General features: G+C 41.2%; 1 protein-coding gene across 3 annotated transcripts in view; it reads right to left on the reverse strand.

Moving 5' to 3' along the window:
- SGCD (sarcoglycan delta) overlaps positions 1 to 22849 on the reverse strand; it is an 897144-nt gene that overhangs the window by 134105 nt on the left and 740190 nt on the right. For all 3 annotated transcript variants that reach the window (XM_046668506.1, XM_046668505.1, XM_046668504.1), the window contains one exon: positions 7660 to 7747. In XM_046668506.1, coding sequence (XP_046524462.1) covers positions 7660 to 7747 — 88 coding nt within the window. The remainder of the gene's footprint in view (positions 1 to 7659; positions 7748 to 22849) is intronic.

Below are 22849 nucleotides of genomic sequence, written 5' to 3' on the forward strand. Positions count from 1 at the left end.
CAGTTCAGATGGTTCCCAAAAGATGGTCTGCATAAATGCACCAGAACAACCTTAGGGTGTAATCAACCTCACTGACCCTAGCTCAGATCAAAAGGAATCTACCTTTTGATCTGGAAATTCACATAGAAAAATTTTTGAGGATAGAAACCAGAAATCTTTCATTTTTCCCAAAACTGCCTAGGAGATTCTGATACAGAGTTTTTGTTTTTTTCTAGTTATTTTTCAAGACTGTGTAGTAATCAAAGGGCCTTCAATAACTTCCAGGTAAATACCAGTGGGAACACACGTGTAGTTGAACAAGTTGGGTTTATTAATCATTGCAGTGAGGGAGAACGCACACCATGGGGCATCTCAGTAAGAAGAGAAGACTTACATGATTTGACCTTGTGTTAGGTTATTTTGGGCAGGCTTTATGGAAACGCGGCTTTGCTCTGGATTAGAGGCTGTTAATAAGTGGGAGTAATTTTATGACTGATATCCTAATAAATCTTATCCAGAAGAAGGGAAGACCAGAACAAAGCTAAACTCTAATGGATAAAGAAACAGCAGTCACTCATATTATCCAGGATAGAGGCATGTTTGGTCATTTTTGTGCTTTAGATAAATGTTTCCATTTTTGTCTGTGTTCACACATGATCAGAGTTGTCTTTGTTTTTTGTTTTGTCTTGATCTTTCATGGCCACCAACTGGCCTTGTCTGGTGTTGATGTTCTGTGAAATTACTTATGTTCAAACAGGAGAACCCTGAGGCTCCGCTGATAGTGCCAGGCCAGCCCCCGGACATCTCGGGTTGCTTTCCTTTATGTTAAGACTATCAGACTAAGAATCAGAAGACAAAAATTATGTCTCAACTCTCTCATTTTCTGGTAATGTGACTTTGGGCAAATCATTTGATCTTTCTGAACCTCATTTTCTGCACCTATAAAATTGTACAATCACCATTTATTCTATTTAACTCATAGGAAAGTTAAAAGGATCAAACTAAACTGTGTTTGTAGAAAGAAATTTGTAGGCGGCCAAGCTCTGTGAAATATAGGGGACTGCTCTTGTGATTATCATCATTCTTGTGATCATGACCACCACCATTTTTCTAATGCAATGGTCACAACACATTGAAAAGAATTCATGATGAGTACCTCTTAGTACACTTGCCCCATTCACATAATCATGTCAATTTGGCAGATCTGATCCTTTGCCTAGACATCCATATCAGCCCTCTGATGAAAAGAAGGACATTGGAAATGCTCCTTAACGAGCAGGATATTCAAACAGCAGACAAGGTACAGAATTTCCAAACAGCACAGGACTGGAGATTATCTTATTTGACTGTCTTCAGGCTACAGGTGAGAACAACAGTGGCAGCAAGGCCAAGGGCTCTTTCAAGGCCACCAAGTGAGCTAATGGCAGATCTGGGTCTGGAACTGAGCTCTTAGACCTGTCCCTTAGAAGAAAAAGGATGTTTATTTGTCTAGAAAGGAGAAGGGGGCTGGAGCCAACAAACAAGGAGAAGCTATGAGAGGGCTTTTGGAGGATGAGGGGAAGTAAAAAGCTGGAGACAAGGACCAGAGAGAGATCTTGAAAGAACAGAGAGGTACAATGAGGGATTTGTATTAGCTTGTTCTGCAAGACCTAAGAGGCAGCTGTCTTCTTGGACACACCAAAACCTTCAGTAAATTCTGTAATACTTGTCAATGCTCTGGGCTTGTTACCATTTTTTAGGGGAGATACTGGGGATCAGGAGGTAAAGAAGTGCTAATGAATGAACGAATGAATGGCCTTATGATACGCATAGGGGAGCATAGCTTGCCCACTCTGGATCCTGTCAGATGATAAACTGGCAGTATGACTGGGGATACAAATGCTTGGACTTTGCCTCTAAGGATCTGAGCAATTACAGGAGATATGACCTTGAGGAGTCAGTCAAGGACACCTGCCCGTGTATAAACTGAGTTTACTCTGAACTTACGAGTGGTGTGTGAGACAGACAGGAGAGTATACTGAAGAGACCGCAGCAATCAGGGAACACAAAACACAATTATCTTGCTTTTCAGGGCTTCTCAGAAAACAATGGGATTTACCAAGGCCTAGAACCATTTGAGTGTATAAAGCTCAGTAATTGGGAGTTTTAGCCAAAAACCCAAGGAGGGATGGCCGGCTCAATGGTGCAGATGACTTGTCCTTTTGTCGATTTCACCTGGGGCTGCCAAACCTCCTTGGACGTGTGAAATCTTAAAAACGTGATTCTAGAGAGAAATGCAAATGCAGCTGGAGACTGCTCAGGAGGTCTCCTGGTGAACCCATTGTTCCTCCCTGGGATGGAAGAAAATCATTATTCTTAACCCGAAACTAATCTTCAGATAATCCCCCTGTGCGTGCAGCAGTATACGTGTGAAGTACCTCTTAATTAATTGCCTCAACAGAGAGAAAGACTGGAATCCACCAGGATGTACCAGTATTCTCCTAGTCATGCCACTGACACCATTCTGGGAGCTGGAAAGCCTGGGGGCCACCCAGCCTAATTTATTTCCCCAACTCCCTGGATCCTGGGACTCTTCCCCACACTGGCAAGATGCTGTGGAAGACTACGCGACAACTTCCTCCTTGCAGGTCAGAGGGTTTCCCGTTCGGACCCACCACCGAGACGATACTAAATCAGCAGCAGGATGATCCAGTGTGATTGCAGCCTAGCCTGGGAACTTAAATACCATTTAAAGCATTGTTTCCTGCGAAAAGATTACCTGAATGGCTAATATTGGAACATCTTCTGGGCTTTTGAGACATTCTTTAGGTAAGCAGGAGAATCTTGAGTCCTCAGGATTGCCTTAGCAAACCTGGCCACTTGGACAGCAGGGGTCATTGCTCTCCGGTAAGTACACCATCAAGTGTAACAGGCTTTATAAGATATTGTCTTCTGGAACTGCTCTATGCTTTCCCCCATGTGTGTAAATGTAAAAGGAGAACCCTCAAGGGAAACTTTAGGGGTGAGTGTCCATGTGCATATGTGCTTACAATTATATTTTGAACAATCTACTCTCCTCTGTAGAAATCCTCTTTTTATTTATTTATCTATTTATTTTATTTTTAATTGCAATAACATTGGATTATAACATTACATAGCTTTCGGATGCACATCGTAATATATTCTGAATTCTGTGTAGATTACATCATGTTCACCACCCAAAAACTAATTATAGTCCATCCCCTCACATGTGAGCCTAATCACACCTTTTGCCCTAACCCCCTTCCACCATGGTAACCATCAATCCATTCTCCATTGCTATGTGTTTGTTTGTTGTTGTTTTTATCTTCTACTTATGAGAGAGATCATACGGTATTGGACTTTCTCCCTCTGACTTATTTCACTCAGCACAATACCCTCAAGATCCATCCATGTTGTCACACAAGGCCAGATTTCATCATTTCTTATGGCTGAGTAGTATTCCATTGTGTATATATACCACATCTTCTTTATCTATTCATCCCCTGATGGGCACCTAGGTTGCTTCCAAGTCTTGGCTATTGTGTATAATGCTGCAGTGAACATAGGGGTGCAGGCATTTTTATGCCTTTGTGTTATCAAGTTCTTTGGATAAATACCCAGCAGTGGGATAGCTGGATCATATGGTAGATCTATTCTTAATTTTCTGATGCAACTCCATGCTGCTTTCCATAGTGGCTGCACCAGTTTGCACTCCCACCAGCAGTGGACAAGGGTTCCCATCTCTCCACATCATCTCCAACATTTGTCGTTTCCTGTCTTGTTAATTATAGCCATTCTGACTGGAGTGAGGTGATACCTCATTGTAGTTTTGATTTGCATTTCCCTGAGAGCTAATGACGTTGAGCATCTTTTCATGTGCCTGTTGGCCATCCGTATATCTTCTTTGGAGAAATCTCTGTTTAGATCTTTTGCCCATTTTTTAATTGGGTTGTTGGTTTTCTTGTTGTTGAGCTGTACGGGTTCTTTGTATATTTTGGATATTAATCCCTTATCTGATATATGGTTTGCAAATATCTTCTCCCAATTGTTAGGTTGTTTTTTCGTTTTGTTGATGGTTTCCTTTTCTGTGCAGAAGTTTTCAGTTTGCTGTAGTCCCATTTGTTCATTTTTCCTTTTGTTTGCCTTGCCTGGTCAGACAGGGTACTTGAAAATATGCTGCTAGGACCGATGTCAAAGAGCGTACTGCCTATGTTTTCTTCTAGGAGTTTCATGGTTTTGGGTCTTACATCCAAGTCTTTAATCGATTTTGAGTTGATTTTTGCACATGGTGTAAAGGAATGGTCTACTTTCATTCTTTTGCATGTGGCTGTCCAGTTTTCCCAACATCATTTATTGAAGAGACTCTCCTTTCTCCATTATATGCTCTTGGCTCCCTTGTTGAATATTAGCTGTCCATAAATGTGTAGGTTTATTTCTGGGCTCTTGATTCTGTTCCATTGATGTGTGTGTCTGTTTCTGTGCCAGTACCATGCTGGTTTGGTTACTATGGCTTTGTAGTATATTTTGAAATCAGGGAGTGAGATACCTCCAGCTTTGTTCTTTTTCTCAGGAATTCCTTTGGCTATTTGGGGTCTTTTGTTGTTCCATATAAATTTTAGGATTCTTTGTTCTATTTCTGTGAAAAATGTTGTTGGACCTTTGACAGGGATTGCGTTGAATCTGTAGATTGCTTTGGGAAGTATGGACATTTTAACGATGTTAATTCTTCCAATCCAAGAGCATGGAATATCTTTCCATTTCTTTGTGTCTTCTTCAGTTTCTTTCAACAATGCTTTATAGTTTTTGGTGTACAGGTATTTCACCTCTTTGGTTAAGTTTATTGCTAGGTATTTTATTCTTTTTCTTGCAATTGTAAATGGGATTGTATTCTTAATTTCTTTTTCTGCTACTTTGTTGTTAGTGTATAGAAACACAACCGATTTTTGTACATTGATTTTGTATCCCGTGACTTGACTGTATTCCTCTATTGTTTCTAAAAGTTTTTCAGTGAATTCTTTAGGGTTTTCTAGATATAAAATCATTTTGTCTGCAAAGAGTGACAGTTTCACTTCTTCTTTTCCAATGTGGATCCTTTTTATTTCTTTTTCTTGCCTGATTGTTCTGGCTAGGACTTCTAATACTATGTTAAATAAGAGTGCTGACAGTGGGCATCCTTATCTAGTTCCTGTTCTTAAAGGGGTAGCTTTCAGTTTTTCTCCATTGAGAATGATATTTGCTGTGGGTTTGTCATATACAGCCTTTATTACGTTGAGGTATTTTCCTTCTATACCCATTTTATTTAGAGTTTTTATCATAAATGGATGCTGTATCTTGTCAAATGTTTTCTCTTCATCTATTGAGATGATCATGTGATTTCTATTCTTCATTATGTTAATGTGCTGTATCTCATTGATAGATTTGCAGATGTTGAACCATCCCTGCACCCCTGGAATGAAACCCACTTGATCATGATGTATGATCTTTTTAATGTATTGTTGTATTCAACTTGCTAGTATTTTGTTGAGGATTTTTGCCTCGATGTTCATCAGTGATATTGGCTTGTAATTTTCTTTTTTTCTGTTGTCCTTGTCTGGTTTTGGTATCAGGATAATGTTGGCATCGTAGAATGAGTTAGGAAGCCTATCCTCCTTTTCAATTTTTCGGAAGAGTTTGAGGAAGGTAGGTATTAAAGTCTTCTTTGAATGTTTGGTAGAATTCACCAGGGAAGCCATCTGGTCCTGGACTTTTATTGTTTGGGAGGTTTTTGATTGCTGTTTCAATCTCCATGTAGAAATCTTCTTGAAAGACTCCTGCTGGCTGGTGTTGAGATGGCTTCTTGCCCATCTCATTTTAATATTAGTTATCTTGTGCCTTACCTAAAGAGTTAGGGCTTGGTGTGTCAGCTCCCAAGAGACCTAACTTGGGCGGGGAGACAGACATAGGGATGAGGGAGGTGAGAGAGAGGAGAGAATGGAAAAGGGAAAGGAGAGAGAGAATGGGGAGGGAGGGGAAGGAGAAGGAAGAAAGAAGAAGGGGCAGAAAGCAAGAAGGGAGGGATAGGGAGAGAGGGAAGGAGAGAGAGAAAGGAAGGAGAGAGGGAGCGGAGAGGGAGACAAAGGGAGACGAAAAGAGGAAGAGAAAGGAGAGCAGTCAAGGAGGGGGGAGTTGGAAGGGAGAAGCAAAAGGAAAGGAGGAGGTGGGGATGGGGCAGAGGAGAAGAGAGAGAAGGAGGGGGAGAGAGAGATTGACTGACTGACTCTTTTGTTGAACAATAGTCATTTGGGCAGTTCCAGCTTTATCGAAACAAAATCTCTCAAGTAAACCAAATCTCCCACTGCAAATAAATGGCAAATGAGCAGCAGGCTAAATAAGTTCCTTTTAAACGCAGGAATCTGGGAGCTGGAGGTTGGATTTATTTCCCTCCTGGAGGCAATTTTCACACATGCCGCTTAAATCATTGCTTACTGAAGCTGTTTATTTAATTATTTAGCATTGTTACTGTGGGCCAGATGTTACATAAGCAAGGCCGACAATCCAGCCGCATGCTGGAACAACATGTTTATGGATTACGGGCTCTGCTGTGCTGTGGTTCCTTCCACCCCTGAGTCCCTCCACTGGTACAAGGTCCAAGCCACCCCTTGGCTGTGGTCTCCAGGCACTCGTATGCAGCACTCCTGTGGGATGGAGGCAGTGGCCGGGGGACGATGCTTTTTCTCCAGCGAGACTCTGGGCCCAAAGTCACTTGTTTCCCAGAGATGTGTTTATTAGTGGGGCTCCAGATGTTTTAGTCACAGGAACATTTCAGGGCATTTGGGCAACTGGCTTCTCAAAATGTCCATCTGTACACTTCTCTCTCATCCCTGAAGCCACACAAATGGCATCTTCTGTCTGGAAGTGTAACAGTGCCATTCAGACACACACTCCTTTTCCCTTCTACTGTGGGGGTACCTTACGGCTCCTGTTTATTGCTGCTCATAACCTACAGAGGGGGCATTAATCAGACCACTCAACACTTAATCACAGCCATGATGCTCGTGCTTATCATTATAATCATTATTATGAATAACCAATCCTTGTTTAAATTTCAGGAATAGGCAGCATGAAACCCAGTGGGTGCTTTTCACAATTGTGAGCAGCAGATCTGCTAGATTAAAAGGAACCACACACATGTATTCAGTGGGGCTACATCTGCCTCTTGCAGTTGAGCTAGGTTCAAAGTTAGCACATACGGCAACTATGGCATGGATTCAAACACCCATTAAAAATCCCTTTTAGCACCCATAAAGTCCGGCATGCCTGGTTTTGTGTATACTCTGCTATCTCTCCAATAATCCAACACAGCCAGCATTTCCTCCAACACTGGAGCAGAGAGCTTTTCCATGGGAAACACCAGATGAAGCAGCTGGCTTGTGTTTAGGAGCCATGTTACATGAAAAATAGTTTATTTCCTCCCCTGAACAAGGATTATCGGATTTGCATAAGTTAAACGTGTGTACCTGATGCAACTCTACCCTTCAGTAGAATCAGGGAACACACGCTACATTCCCCTCCTCCCCACTGTACAATGTGTTAGCAGACAGGCTTGTCTTTACTGCACGTGGAGTTTCATTCAACCTTCGAATCTACATTTTCTGAGTGTTTAGTGTGGACCAGGTGCTGCTAAGTTCTATCTTTCCTTACCTGTTATCAGCTGAGTTAGAACTTTAGTCTGGTCATTGAGAATGTTCACTGTAACATTTCTGGCAGATTTGAAGTAAAGGGCATTCCCCTGTAATAAGAAAATAAGAGAAATGCTTGAAAGTGGCAGATTTCTAAACAAAAAACCTGTAATCCCAACTCTCCAAGGGGCTGAACTGGTTTAAACCAAGATCTAATTGATGTGTCTTTATTTGAAAACTCCAAATGTTTAATGATCCCCACATATGTGATAATTAATTGGCATTCATCCAAAATGGATTTCTCCCGAAGAGACACATAAACAGACACAAGCAAAATAGATTTCACACACAGAAATATTATTGAATCAGAGATAAGTGGGACATAGAGCCCTTTAGATCTTACTGCAGATGTTAGTTAATCTTGGTACTTGGAATCATCAGGAATGACTGATAATCTCCTAATCCTACCCTGTCTAGTTTATGGTTTCTCCAAAGGAACCCTTCGGAGTCCCTAAGGGAGAGCATTAAGTTTACACAAACTTTCTGCCCCTGGGCAAGTCCACCAGCTGTGAGATCCAGGTGTTCCTTGGGAAGATTGACATCTCCAGGCAGAGATGTTTGCCACACACGTGTACAGACCCAGGAGACCTGGCATCTCCAAGTAGGCCTTTGACTCCTCTTTCTTCCTTTTCTTGTCTCCAGATTTCTTTTCCTCTAGGCACTCTGTGCCTTCATTCTCCTCCCCCTTCAGCAAAAAGGACACCCCACTCCTTTTTTTACAATTTTCACATTGAGAATGACTCAGAACAGGGTTTGGCACATTTTTTCTGTAAAAAGCCTCATAGTAAATATTTTAGGCTTTGTGTGATGTATCGTCTTTGTGGTAACTACTCAAATCTGCTATTTTGGTGCAAAAACAGCCATAGACAGTACAGGGACAAATGAGTATGGCTGTATTCCAGTAAAACTTTATTCATGACAATGATATTTGAATTTCATATAATTTTAAACTTAAAATTTAATATAAACTTACTGTGTCATGAAATATTATGCTTCCTTTTTTTCCTCAATCATTTAAAAATATAAAAACTATCCTTACTTCACTGGTCACATGAGAATAGGCAGAGGGCCAGGTTTAGCCCACAGGCCACAGTGTGCCAACACATGGCTAAGATATTCTCCCTTTCGTGGAGGAAACTAAAGCCATAAACTAAAGGATGAATCTCTGACAGAACATGTCAGTAATCAGATAGTTGTTATTAGAAAAAAGAATGTGGGTAGTCATTCTCGTCTTTCCAAACCTTTGTTACCACACGACATATACCTGCCTGAAAATGCAATAACACCACTACGCAGGGTCCCAAATACAGAAAAATCATTGTCCTACGAGTTATGAGGAAACTGAAGATAGGCAAGTCTTATGTTGACATGGGGACAATGAGATGGCCCATGTATAATACCAGGCAGGGAACAGGAAGGGTGATTATGGAGCTGCAAACGAAGTGTGTGGAGAACTTTCCTGAAGGGTCAGACTGTTCATAGTTTGAGGCTGTGGAGTGGGAAGCAGAGGAGATGCTAATGCTTGAGCTGAACCTTGAAAAGACTATAGATTTGATTGTGCCAAGTTGGAATGGAAAAGGGAGATCATGGAGGTAGGATGGTTTGGGGCTGCTCATCTAATGTCTTTTTCCTTCTAAAACTGGCAGGGCATGGGACCAGATCAGCAAGCCCAGCCTAGTACCTGCATATGGCAGAGTGGCAGGCCTGTGCTGACAGGCAGCCAACACCAAGGCCTGAGGTAGTTTTCATAAGCAGAGGAGAGGGGAGAATGGGGCCACCACCAAGGCATTTTACCATAGATTGATGGTCTAGAGTCATGGTCTCTCACCCCCAAGGTGAACTGCTAAAATGGATGGACTCAGACCCATGACCCACTCAGGCCCTAAATACCCATGTCACCTTGGATGAGAGCTGCTGTCCTAGTGTCAGGGGGAGAGATGATGACTTCTGCCACATCAGTGCACCCACTGCCTCCCTGTAATCCCACACAATGGTTTAAAGTTAAAATTTTACCTGATGAAAAAAGCTTGGTTTTTTTTTTTCAACTGGATCAGGGAGGATGAAATACACTGAATCTAATATTGCTGTAGGTCTTTTTTTGGGTTTTTTTGGCCACTAGGAAACAAATATTAGCCTAAAATAGTTTCTTGGGCATTGTTTCTGGCAGTGCTTAAACTTAATAGTTTAAGTTTTACTTAAAACTTAAAACTATTCAAGTAATGTGAGGATTCAGAACCTGGAACCTAGACAGGAGGTTATTTGTTTCTAGAAGTTGGTGTGCTGACATTTCTCTTTGTATTTTCAGAAACGTGGGAGAGAGAAGGAGGACCTGAATCAGGGAACTGGATAAGCTCACTGCCACTGACCAGTGTGTGACCTTGAGCAAATCATTTAACTGTTCTGTGGTTCATTCTTTGCATTCTGCACCATCAACACGGACACCATCAGCAAACTCACGGCTGACATAACTGAGCCCTCACTATGTGCCACATATGCAGTAGAAACCCTGGTTTCTAAACCCCACTGTACCACTTGCTAGTGGGGTGACTTTAGGAAAATTACATAACTGTTCCAAGCTTCAGTTTCTTTATACGCAGGATGGTACAAATATTAGTTATTACCATATTATTAACATACACCTATTATTGACATTATTAGATTCTACGTGTAATTAATACACACGGCCCAGTGCCAGGCACACAGTAAGTCCTCCACAGCTGTTAGGGTAAGGGCGGGCGAGGGAGAGGGAGAGAAGTGAGGAAGACCTTCATCTGCGTTACCGAGTCCTCACGACCCACCTGTGCTTTGAGTCAGGATTTTGTTCCATTTCCAAAATTCTCTGTTTCCATATTTCAAAGGATCTCCCTATATGTGGCTGGCTCCCCATCATCTTTCAAATCCTAGTATCTTCATATGTCACCTGCCTACTCTTAATAATATTCAAATAATTCTATCATGGAAAAAAATCTCCAACAGCTTGGATCAAGTTTTATAGCAAGAGATATAATAAAGCCACCCACTCTTTTTTATTATCATGTCAAAATAGTATAATTTAGCATTAATTGTTCTAATAGGCTAACATCCTGGGAAATTGAGTCTTTGCTACATCAGGGTTTAAACAAAGAGCCTCGATCTAGCCTGGGACACATTGCTGTAATCCTCCCAAATACCTGATAACAGAAAGATTACCAGGAAAAAAGCACGAACCAGCTAACAAGCACTGAAGTGCCTCCCACGGCAGCTGGGTCAGTGTGATTTCATTTAGCTCTCTGGCTCTGCTTACTGAGACTAAATCAGGAAATACCAGCCAAGCAAAGCATCCCTGGGGTCTCCGTGGTATTAGAAGAAGTAGGGGAAACACTCTCTTTCATGTCTGAGAAGCTCAATTCTGCCCTCTCAGCTTCTTCTCTTCCCCCTACCTCCCTCCCACTCACCACCGCAGTCTCTGGGTCTGGGAGGTTAATTTCTGCCGCAGGAGATCTTGCTCTGGGGCCAATGACTTTCAGAAACTGACCTCAAGGCAACCATCCGAGGACAAAGGGCTTGCAGGGAACCACTAGGAGGCTCAGCTCTGTCTGGCAGAAAGAAGACTGGCAGAACTGCGGCTAATGATGAAGATCAGAGTTCTGGACCAGATCAGGTCAGTCTGTGGCCAACCAGCCCACAGTTCTTCTGGACACAGGGTGAGGCTGTGTGGTAGATGAGGGAGGGAGGCAATGCATCATTTCTCCCACGTTGGGTGAGAAGAACAGGTCCACATCAGAATTCTCCCCAAATAACAAAAGTCTGCAGAATTTTGACAGAGAAGAATCCCCATCACATGTGTTTCTCTAAAGCAGAACAGAATCAGAACAGACCTTTTCTTTCTTTCTTTCTTTTTTTTTTAAGGAAGATTAGCCCTGAGCTAACATCTGCCGCCAATCCTCCTCTGTTTGCTGAGGAAGACTGGCCCTGAGCTAACATCCATGCCCACCTTCCTCTACTTTATACGTGGGACACCTGCCACAGCGTGGGACGCCTTGCCAAGCAGTGTGTATGCAGGTCTGCACCCAGGATCCAAACAGGCGAACCCCAGGCCACTGAAGCGGAACGTGAGCACTTAACCGCTGCGCCACTGGGACGGCCCAAATCAGACCTTTTCTTGATGACTCAAGACCACTGAAATGAACATTATTTGTTCCACAACATCCTCCAGGGGCTGCTGTATGCGTGTGGCTATGTGGCTATTTGAACAGTAAATGCTCCATCATGCTGATATTTAAAAACTCTCATATCTGATTTTTAAAAATGTATTATTTATTCTTATATCAAAACAGTCCACATAAATGTCAAATACTACAAAGCTTATATCAAAGACCAGGGGTTCATACCTCTCACCCCCATAAGAGCTTTCAACTTGCTAGGATGCTTCTTCAGGTATTTCCCTCCCTGTGGCCCAAAATCTGCTTCTATGCTATCTCTTGATTTATCTTCTTCAGCTTCTAGCCATTGAATTTCTGCAATAATATCTACTCTTCCACACAACTTAGGTTAAATCCATATTCAGAATCTACATTATTACGATTATGTGTATGTTGTCCACAGCTGAGCAAAGTAATGTTCTTTAACTAACATGTCCTTTTTCTTTCTTGTACTTCTTTTTCCTTCTCCTAGAGTCAATAAATGCTCCATTTAAAAAAAAATGCTTTATTTCTTTTCCTCCTAATGTTCAATCTTTTTCTTTAGGTTCTATTTTCTGGCAAATATCCTCAAATTTAAGTTCCAACCTTCATGTTGATTTTTTTAACTTGTATTATCATACTTTTAATTTTCAAGAGCTTTTTCTTATTCTTTGAACTTTCCTTTTTATACCATCTCTTCTTGTTTGATTGATGCCCTGTCCTCTCTGAGATGGTAATAAAAAAGCTGGTTGGAAGCTCCACAGGGTACAGTAGTGGGGATTTGGCTAATTCAATGGAGAACCTCCAAATGTCAATATCTGTGGGCAGTCAGTACCTCTGGGCTAGTTTCATCAAAGAGGAATTTTCTAACTCCTGCCAGGAAGGTGGTGGTGTAACTTTAGATGTGAGAGTCCTGAGTGTCAGAGGAGAAGAGGGCTGGGCATTTTGCTCTTCAGAGACAGACTTTCAATTCAACCTGTTTTTGGTGCCTCATTCCTAACTTCATCTGTGTCTAAAATCCAAAGCCCAGTGGTCCTTTGGTCGAACCTTCTGGAAAACAATTCTCCTATCCTCTGCTAGACTGGGAAGAGGTACTTGCCTAACTGGGTCAACCGGGGATGGGATGTGGGGCTAGATGTAGAGTCCAGTTGGTCTTTATGCAGATTTTTGAGCCAGTCCTCTTTTTTGGCCCCACTCCAGGGTGCATTATGACTTCTGTGGGCTGTAGGCACTACACCTAATGCCTCATGGATGAGTGCCCCTGGTCATTCACTCCATACAGTGGCTTTCAATCCTATAGGGACATCTAGTTCTCATCTACCCGCTTTCCATCATTTTCTTTCCATTTGTCTATGACCATGTAAGTTTACTCCTTTTCAATTTTGTTCTCCATTTACTCTCTTTTCAGTGGGGTTTTTAAATGAATCAGAGACCTCTCATTTTTCACTGCTATCAGTTTGTCTACCTCTAGAGCCACCTCATAGTACTGCCTTCTTAAGAGGTTAAAGTTGTGCACAAGTCAAGAATAGGTAGTCTCTGGCCCACGGCCCGAGAGCTTCCCTTAAGCATTTTATATACACTGATTGAGTGCCTAGAGCATATTATATCCTGTCTGGGGCACTGGAGAATGGGAGAGATATGACTTTTATGTTTGAGAACTCCTTGCCCAGTGGGAGACTGAGTCAATGAAAAATAACCATAACAACAATGTGATATCACTTCAATCCAGCTCTCTGCTCTCCTGGTACGAAAGGCACAGATTTTAATATTTGCCTTCGATGGTAGCTGTAGCAACACAGTCTGTTCTGAAATGATGTGGCCTCCAGAAGTTTACTTATCTTGATAATCCTACAGGGCAGTATATTTTCCTTGCCCTCTGAGGAGCTAATAATCTGATTTGGGAATGAAGATAAAGAGGGAAAACCACAAGACAGCTCATAAACAACTTCTACGTTCAGGGAAGTTTTTCAACTCTCAGTGGGAATGAAGTTCAGAGAAGGAAGGGATCAGCGTGGCTGGAATCCTGAGGGGTCTTCCCAGAGGAAGGTTTGGCTGGCTTTTGTCTTTTAATCTCACAAAAAGGCAGAGTGGTTCACAATAGCATAGTTTCCATCTAATGTTAACTTTGAGAACAAAGGAGGCTGGCCTGGGGTGTAAAGGTTCAAAGTGTGAGCCTTGGAGTCACACAGATTTGGGCTAGAATTTGCTTTTTACTTACTGTGTGGCCTTGGGTAAATCATTTACATTCTTTGAGCCTCAGTTTCTATATTTATGAAATGAAGTCAAAGGCTACCTAATGGTGTCGATATGAGGATTAAGAGAGACAATTTGTGTCTAGTGCCTACCACAGTGGCTATCAAAATACTTCAGAAACTACAACAAAGAAACAAACAAAACCTACATTAGAAGGGCTTCTTGGAAAATAGCTGATTCTAGGACTGGGTCAAGAAATATAAAAGATGAGCCTGGAGCATCTTGTAGTGCCAGAAAGGAAGGAAGTGCTCAAAAAACAAACAAACAAACAAAAATACTCCACAATTATGGGAGCATGGAAAGGGAAACAGGAGACAATTGAAAGTGCTCCCAATGGCCAAAGCTGAAACAATTTGAACAAGAAAATAAATAATGTAGTATTGAATTATAACCCAAAACATAAAATAAATATCCACGAGTCCATACTGATATAAATAAATTATTGAATAGATCAATAGGAGAGAATAAACAAATCTCCCATGTAGAAGAATTCCAAACAATTTTTATAGTTAACTCCCTACTCCTTAAAAGTGGACTGCACATAGTGACTTCCTTTCAAAGAGCATAGCATGGAAAAGGGGCTAGAAACTTCACAGTAGAGAAATCTGAAACACGACCTCAGCCAGGTGATCAAGGCCAACATCAACAGTGAGAAGTCATGCTGATAGTAGGCAGCCTTGATGTATGTGAAGAAAATGACACTTCACCTCTGTGGTCTTCCTCTCCAAAATCCTGAAACTCCATCTAATCGAGAGAAAACCATCAGACAAATCTCAGGAAGGTCACTTCGCAAAATACCTGACCAGCATTCTCAAAACTAGTAAGGTCATCAAAACCAAAAAAAATCTGAGAAATTGTCACAGCCAAGAAGAACCTAAAGGAACAAGACAACAAAAGTGTAGTGTGGCATCCTGGATGAGATCTTTGTACGTAAAAAGGACTTTAGGCAAAAACTAAGGAAATTTGAATACAGGATGGACTTTAGTTAGTAATAATGTATCAATATTGGCTCATTAAGTGTGACAAAAGAACCCTCCTACTGTTAGATATTAGTAATAGGGGAGACTGCATGTGAGGTGTATAAGAATATCTGCACTATCTTTACAACTTTTCTGTATATAGAAAGCTATTCTGAAATAAAAAAGCTTTTTTTTTTTTGAAAGCTATATTAGGCTGCCAAATTCTAAGATCTGGGAATTCCAGGAAGAGACCTTGGAAAGACACTCATCTCTGAGTCTGAGTAGGCACAAATCTTAATACATCACGGACATGGGATTTCCCTTTGGGGTTGATCACCTTATTTGAAAATTTTCCCTTAAACAAATCCATTTCTATGGGATTCAGTCTTTAGGAATACCAAAATAAGCAATAGTGCATGGGCTTCTCATAGCCAGTTCTCTCTCGGGGGCTCTCTCTACACTATCATTCTTCTCTGGTCAGTTTACAGAAAACAGAGTAATCAGAAGTCACCGGCTTCTTTGCAGTAAGTATCATAATGTATTGGCTACAGTGATCAATGTTCACTAAATAAACTCTTGATGTGACTGGGAAAAAAAAAAAAAAGACACAAACTTAGCTTTGTCATTAAAATCATCCCCAAAGGATAGTGTAACTCTTTCAGCAAGCATCAATGCCTCTATTATTATCATTATTTTGAATGTGATGCTTTAGTTGTCTTTGAATTGACCCTTTTAAAAGCATGACAAGTATTTAAAAACAACACTCCAGTATGGTTATTTCTATTTTACTTGGAAAAATCTTTCTATAATGATGCTTGGGTAGATTTCTCTTGTTTTGAAAACGTTTTCCAATCATGAATAATGAGCTACACTGTGAAGCACTTACTCAAAATAAGCTGGGAACTGGTCCAGTTTTTCCATGGTAGCATTCCTATTCAGCTACTCTCTACACTGTGCCCAAATTTGGGTGCATTTAGGTCTCTCTTAACATTTAACTTAGTTGGGCTGCTCTGTGCAATGATTCTTTTGAGGTGTCATGTTAGCATGTCAACACTGGAAGGGGACTGCCAGCTTTTCTAGTGCCTGGCACATTCTTGGCACCAACTAGGCTTTCAATAAATATTTGCTGAATAACTGAATGCTAAGATCAAATTAAGAGTCAACAGAGAGTGAGAATTGTCAACAAAACAAGTAATTAAATGAAAGTTGACATCAACTGTCAAAGAGAGTTTTCAAAAGGCAAGCCATGAAGCACGGCTGATGGAATAGTTTAAACATAGAAAACTGAGTGTGGTGGGAGGAGGCAGTGTAGGTCTATAGTCAACCAGTCTTTGTTTACCACCTAATGGAGTGCAAGGAACCATAGGTGATACAAATGAGAGTTGAGATGTTGTCTCTAGATGACAGGGGCACAAATTGTTACCCCAAATTCTTGCTGACATAAAGGTTAAATTATGCCTGGAATCTCCCCTGGGCTTGCCGCACTCATCTGGTGTGTGGTCTGGAATATGCCCTCTTGAGTGTCCTTTATCAGTTCAATCCATTAACATTTTCAAGCTATCTTCTAGGCATAAAGGACTGTGCCAAGTACTGAGCAGGTGGCTTCTGCTTTCCTGGAGCTTATGACCTAGTAGGAAAGATGGACACCAAATTAAGAGTTCCATAAATGATTATATAATTGTAATTGCAATGTGTGCAAGGAATGCAAAGAGGAAGTTGAAATGAGAGCATATGCAGGGGAAACCTACCGTAATTTGGGCAGTCAAAGGTGATGTTTCTAAGGGAGAGGTATTTTGGCTGAGATCACAGGGATGAGTGAAAATGAGTTAGCTGAAGCAGAGGAGAAAGAACTTTTCAGACAGAATTGTAGACATGTGTACCGGCCCTAGGGCAGGAGGGAGATTGGTATATTTAAGAGGCAGAGAGAAAACCCAATTTGTGTTTGGAGCTTGATGATCAAAAGAGAGAGGGAAACACATACCCCAAGTTTGCCATCAGGTTTGTTAACTCTGCCCACGCTGTCTTCTCATGAATGGGAATGTTTGACTTTTATATAAGAAAACTCATTTGTTTTTCCTTAAGGATGGTTTCTTGGGGTTTCATAAAGAAATCCTTTCCTGCCCTAATTCATTCCTTGTATTCTCCTTTATTAACATTTGACTTTTACTTCTCATACTAAGTCTTTATTGCCTTTGGAATCCACTTTTGTATATAGTTTAGGTGGGAATCCAAATGAAGCCATTTTCCTCAACACTATCTACCAAGCGAATGTTATTTTCCCCACTGATATGTGATGCCACTTTTATCATATATTAATTTCCAAATACACATGAGGCTGTCTCAGAGCCTTCTAGTCTGTTCTATTTTCTATCTGTTTAAACTGCCAGAAAGAATCAATAGGGAAATGAACAGATTTTTGTGTAAGAGTTGTCAGCTGAGATAGTTTAATTGTGAATATTTTTCTAAAGGAGCTGTTACTATTCATTGTGGAGGTACAGTGGAATTTAAAAGGTAGGTTGTAGGATTGAAAGAAATGCCCACTGAACCCCAATATATCAGACTGAAGGAATTCATACTTAACACTTCCTGAGCTGAATTCTTAAGTCCCCAATCTCAACAACTTACTATTTTATTTCTGTAGTTTGTGGTATGTCTAAATATAAGATAGATCTGTCTTCCTTCTTCGCTCTTACAGGCCATTTAAACAATATTGAACTTTCTCTAAAGATGGAAAGTCATTGAAGGGTTTTAAGCATGGGCATGATTTGAACTGATTTTCATTTAAACATGATCACTCTGGCTACCTTATGAGGACTGACAAGAAAGTGGTAACACTTGATGTGAGAGGCTAGGTGGGAGACTATTGCAGTCATCCAGGTGAGAAACCATGGCAGCTAGAACTGGAGTCGGGGTAGGGGAAGACAAGTAGAGAGTATACATTTTTAGAAGAGACAGGAGTTGATAAGTGACTGGGCTTGGGAATGAGGAATGCACAGAGCCAAGGATGACTGTTCCATTTCTTGGCAATTGAAGAGGTAGTAGGCCATTTACTGAGATAAAGAACAGCGGGTAAGAGAGAACATTCACAGGGAGAGTTTGTGAGATGGGAGATTGGGGACTTAAGAATTCAGCTCAGGAAGTGTTAAGTATGAATTCCTTCAGTCTGATATATTGGGGTTCAGTGGGCATTTCTTTCAATCCTACAACCTACCTTTTAAATTCCACTGTACCTCCACAATGAATAGTAACAGCTCCTTTAGAAAAATATTCACAATTAAACTATCTCAGCTGACAACTCTTACACAAAAATCTGTTCATTTCCGTATTGATTCTTTCTGGCAGTTTAAATTTTACTTTCTGCTTTCTCTAGAAATCATCAGTAAGGATCCTAGGGCAGACATATAAAAATGCAATCGGTAACTTAAAGATAACATGCCAAGGAAAATTTCTCATAGTTTGAGGTTATAAAGAATTGAATGAAACTTCCCAGGAAGTGAAAGATCAGTGGTTCTTCTGGTGAGCGTGTGGGTGTGGGTGTGGGTGTGTGTGACCAGAGGCTGGCAGATGGGAGGGGTTCTAATTACAGATGTAATAAACAAGTCAGAAGGAGACATAAAATTATGAATAAACTTTAATTTGCTAGTCAAGTTTCCTGAAATGTAGCTAACTTCATAGGAGAAGAGAAAATGCTGATGCCTTTTCCTCTTTTGGGCTGAGGTCAGACAAGAGGCTTAAACGGGATGCCTTGGCTAAGAATGGCTTCTTCCACTTCCCAACCAAAGAGCTCCAAGTGACATATTGTAACCTGGACTTAGTCGTGAGGGCTGCGGCTGTTGCAGAGGTTGCTTTGGGATGCATTAAGAGGCAGATGTTTTATCTTTGCTTGGCTTGGAAAGCCAAGGCCAGAGCTCAGCCAGTCACCCTTTTATGTGCCTGGCACAGCATGAAGATTTGTACCAGCAGTGTAAGAGGTTGCCTAGAGCCTTTGCTATAGATGGAAAGGCAACATTAACATTCAAGTAACAGTCCAAAACCAATAGGAGATCAGAGACAGACGATGCAGGTGGCACCTGACAATGTTCAATGCACTCTCCTATATATTATCTCAGGTGACAATTTCACAGCACATAAAATGATACCAGCTTCAGTAACTGTCTGAACCTTCTTTCTGATAATTCCCAGCATTCGGTAGAAAACTTTTCCATAATATGGGAATAGCTCTTCTTAAAAATAGAATAAAATAAAAATCTCTCCCAAAAAGGTTTTGAGGGCAAAAAAATTCAGGGAATTCAATACACCTTCCCCCTCCTTCTAGCTGCACAGCGTGGGTTAGTATACCATAGGCTCTGAGAAGGCCTACATTAACAGAATTTGGTTAGCTTTGTGTAGCGACAGTTCCAAGATTTACTTAAGCAGGCTTAACAGAGAACCTGATGCATGATAAGCTTTCAACAATACCTGCTGAATTGGCTAAAGTCTGTGATCCCAGTGAGCAGGAGTTATTGCCATTTTACAGATGAGACGACAGAGGCTAATTGTGGGGCATGACTTGCCCAGGCTTGCATGCCAGTAAGTTGCAGAGAGAGAGAACTCAGGACTGAGGACGCTGGACTTGAGCACTTTTCTCCCGTTCTATTGCTGTGGAATGTGTAGTCTAAGCTGTAAGTGCAAGAGCTGTGATGAAGGAAAGACTTCGGTACTGGTTGGCAGAGTTAGGGAGATCTTCACAGAGAGGGCGAGAGGCATGACCAGGGTTTCTGGTGAAGTCCATAAATAGACTTTGCAGTACAAGGAGGCAGCTCCGTCTTTCCCCCATGAGGTCAACCTGATTCCAATACTGCAGCATTAAAACTCAACAGACTGCAAGATTAAGAGAGACTTCTCTCATGGAAGCTTCGTTCTTCCCTAGTGCAGAAAATAATAAGACAAAAATGATTCCACCCTATTCTTTGTTACAGAAACTCTGCAGGCCAGGCTTATCTGGCTGTTGGCCACATTTGCAAATAGGATTCTTCCACACACGGTGTTCTTGAGCAATCCTAGATCTGGGAGCAGAGGTCTGGGCTGCGTGGCTGGCCCCTACATGTTCCTCGGCTCTGTTTGCACATGTTTTCCCCCATCCATCAGTGAGGGCCTTTTGCTTTGGATCTTGACCTTTCACAGAATAGTGTGTGGCATTCTAGGAAGTCCAAAAGCATCTCTCAGGAACAGTCTGGGTGCAGGTGACGTGAGCCTTTCAGAGAGAAACAAGTGGAAGCAGAGGCTGGAATTGCTACATAGAGAGGAAGACAGCCGCTGCGCAGGCCTGGCTTGTGTTGTGGGAGAGCTGCACTGTGACTTGTTTTAGAAGACACACACCCCGCCTAATGCTGACTGACTGGTTGGAGTCTTCACCCCTTCAAAAGTGAATCTGAGTGACATAGCCCCAAACTCCGAACCTTGGGGCGACTCGAGCCTCTCTGTGGGGTGGGCTGTCGTGGTTATGTCAGGCTTTGGAGAAACACACCCTCAGCTGGGACTCCAGCTTTGCCATTTCTGAGCTACTATTTCTAGCTCATACAGCCTCATTTTCCTCAACTGGAAAATGCGCATAATAACATGCAAACTGGAGATAACAGTGCCTTCCTTACAGAGCTGAAAGGATTAACTAAAATAGCACATGTAAGGAATTTAGCATCATGTTTGTACCTTTGAATATATATTTTTGAAAACAGTGTGAGATGATTGATGTTGATGGTTGAAAAGCTCTGTCGGCTCCGACACATTGACAGAGGTATTAGGGCATGAACCATTTTTGCCTTGTACACAGTGGTTAAGAGCCTGATTTTAGGCAGAAGAGCTAGGCATGGAACCTAGTTCTACCATACACTAGCACTGTGAATGCAGGCAGGCAACTTAACATCTCTGTGTCTCAGTCTCCTCACTGTAAAGCATGGGGAGAATAGCATCCACCTCATAGGCTGCTGTGAGTAGTAAGATGACATATGCAAGACATACAGCATAGTGCCTAGTAAAGAGTAAGAACTCAACATGTGGTAACAGTTCCTGATATTTATAAACAAGGAGTGCCCTGTATAGCATTTGTGTCCAGGCAGAGTAAGTGGCTCTCTGCTCTGGTTAAAGAGCCACGGAAAGGCACCTTGACCTATGGTTGACTCCGCTCCTTAGATGTAAGCCTTCCTCACCAGCTGCCATGGAGAGCCAGGCTTGTGGACAATGGAGGCCGAGAGGGTAACTTTTGATTCCAAATGAGGACATGAAACACTAACTTCATCTAGGGTGCTAGACCATGTCCAACTGGGCGGGGAATTCAGGAAGGGCAGGCAGAAAAGGAAGTATTCTAACAAAATATTTCATACTTGAGACATAGTGTCTGCACTTTGTATCCATGTAGTTACCAGAGTTACAGAAACAGTAAGCAGTAATAATCCCCAGGTCACACAGAACCTCATCCAGAACCCAGGCTCAGTCCTGGGACCTTCCTGCCATGACCCCTGAGTCCTTATAGCTCCTAAGAAGTGGCAGGTAATATATGGTTTTAATTTTCTTGTTCAGAAAAAAGAAATGAACACGCATTATTTTCACAACCATAAAAAAATCATGAATATACAATATGTTCACAATCATGAATATCATGAATAAAAAATATAAACATATTCATAAAATAACATGACATTAAATTTAAAAAGTATTAAAAAATACAGGCAATATGTAAGTTTCTTACTTATTTTTGTGTGCTCTTAATTTCCTTCTTAGCAGGTCAAAAATGTCTAGTTTCTTGGGCAGGTCCAAAGGAAGAGAAGAGGGGTGATTTCATAATTGTCATTAATCCTTTGAAAAGAAAGCTCAGTTCTTGTAGGAAAAGCACACACATTTTCCACTCCCCTCACTTAACGAAGTAATGTCTGCATTATATTAGTTTGATTGAAAAACGGATATGTCAAAGGAGGAAATCAGCTAAAGTAAATTTTGATTAAATTAGTGTAAGTCTTTGTCAGCTCAGAAACATACCTCATTCCTTATTCTGTAGGAAAGTAACAGTATCATGTAGTCAGGTACTTTGAGCGCTTAACCCAGTTTCCCACTTAAAAAACATGGCCAGAATTGACGTGAGGTTCCAATAGAAATGGAGAGATCAGGTCATGCTTTGATGTATCCTTGTGCTAAAAGCCCACAGCAATGTTAGTGCAACAAGAACAACAAATGGAAAACCAATAAGTCATAGCTGGACTCAAAAATCAGATAACTTCACATCCGTGAGGATGGTGATCACCATCACCATCATCATCAGAAAATAATACGTGTTGTCAAGGATGCAGAGAATTGGAACCCTCAAACATTGCTGGTGGGAAAATCAAATGGTGCAGCTCCTACGGAAAATAGTTTGTCAGTTCTTCTGTAAGTTAAATGCGGAATTACTATACTACCCAGAAATTCTACTTTGAGGTGTATACCAAAAGAAATGAAAACATGTTCAAACAAAAACTTATACACAAACGTACACAGATAGTAGCACTATTCATGATAACCAAAGGGTAGAAACAACACAAATGCCCATCAACAGATGAATGGATAAACAAAATGTGGGATATTCATACATGAAACATTATTCAGACATAAAAAGGAATGAAGTGCTGATACATGCTACAACATGGATGAACCCTGAAAACAGTGCTAAGTGAAAGAAGCCAGACACAAAAGGCCACATATTGCATGATTCCATTTAAAGTCACATGCCATGTAATGATATTTCAGTCAACAACGAACTGCATATGCAATG

The sequence above is a fragment of the Equus quagga genome, chromosome 7 (assembly GCF_021613505.1).
Source record: "Equus quagga isolate Etosha38 chromosome 7, UCLA_HA_Equagga_1.0, whole genome shotgun sequence".
Lineage (NCBI taxonomy): Eukaryota > Metazoa > Chordata > Mammalia > Perissodactyla > Equidae > Equus > Equus quagga.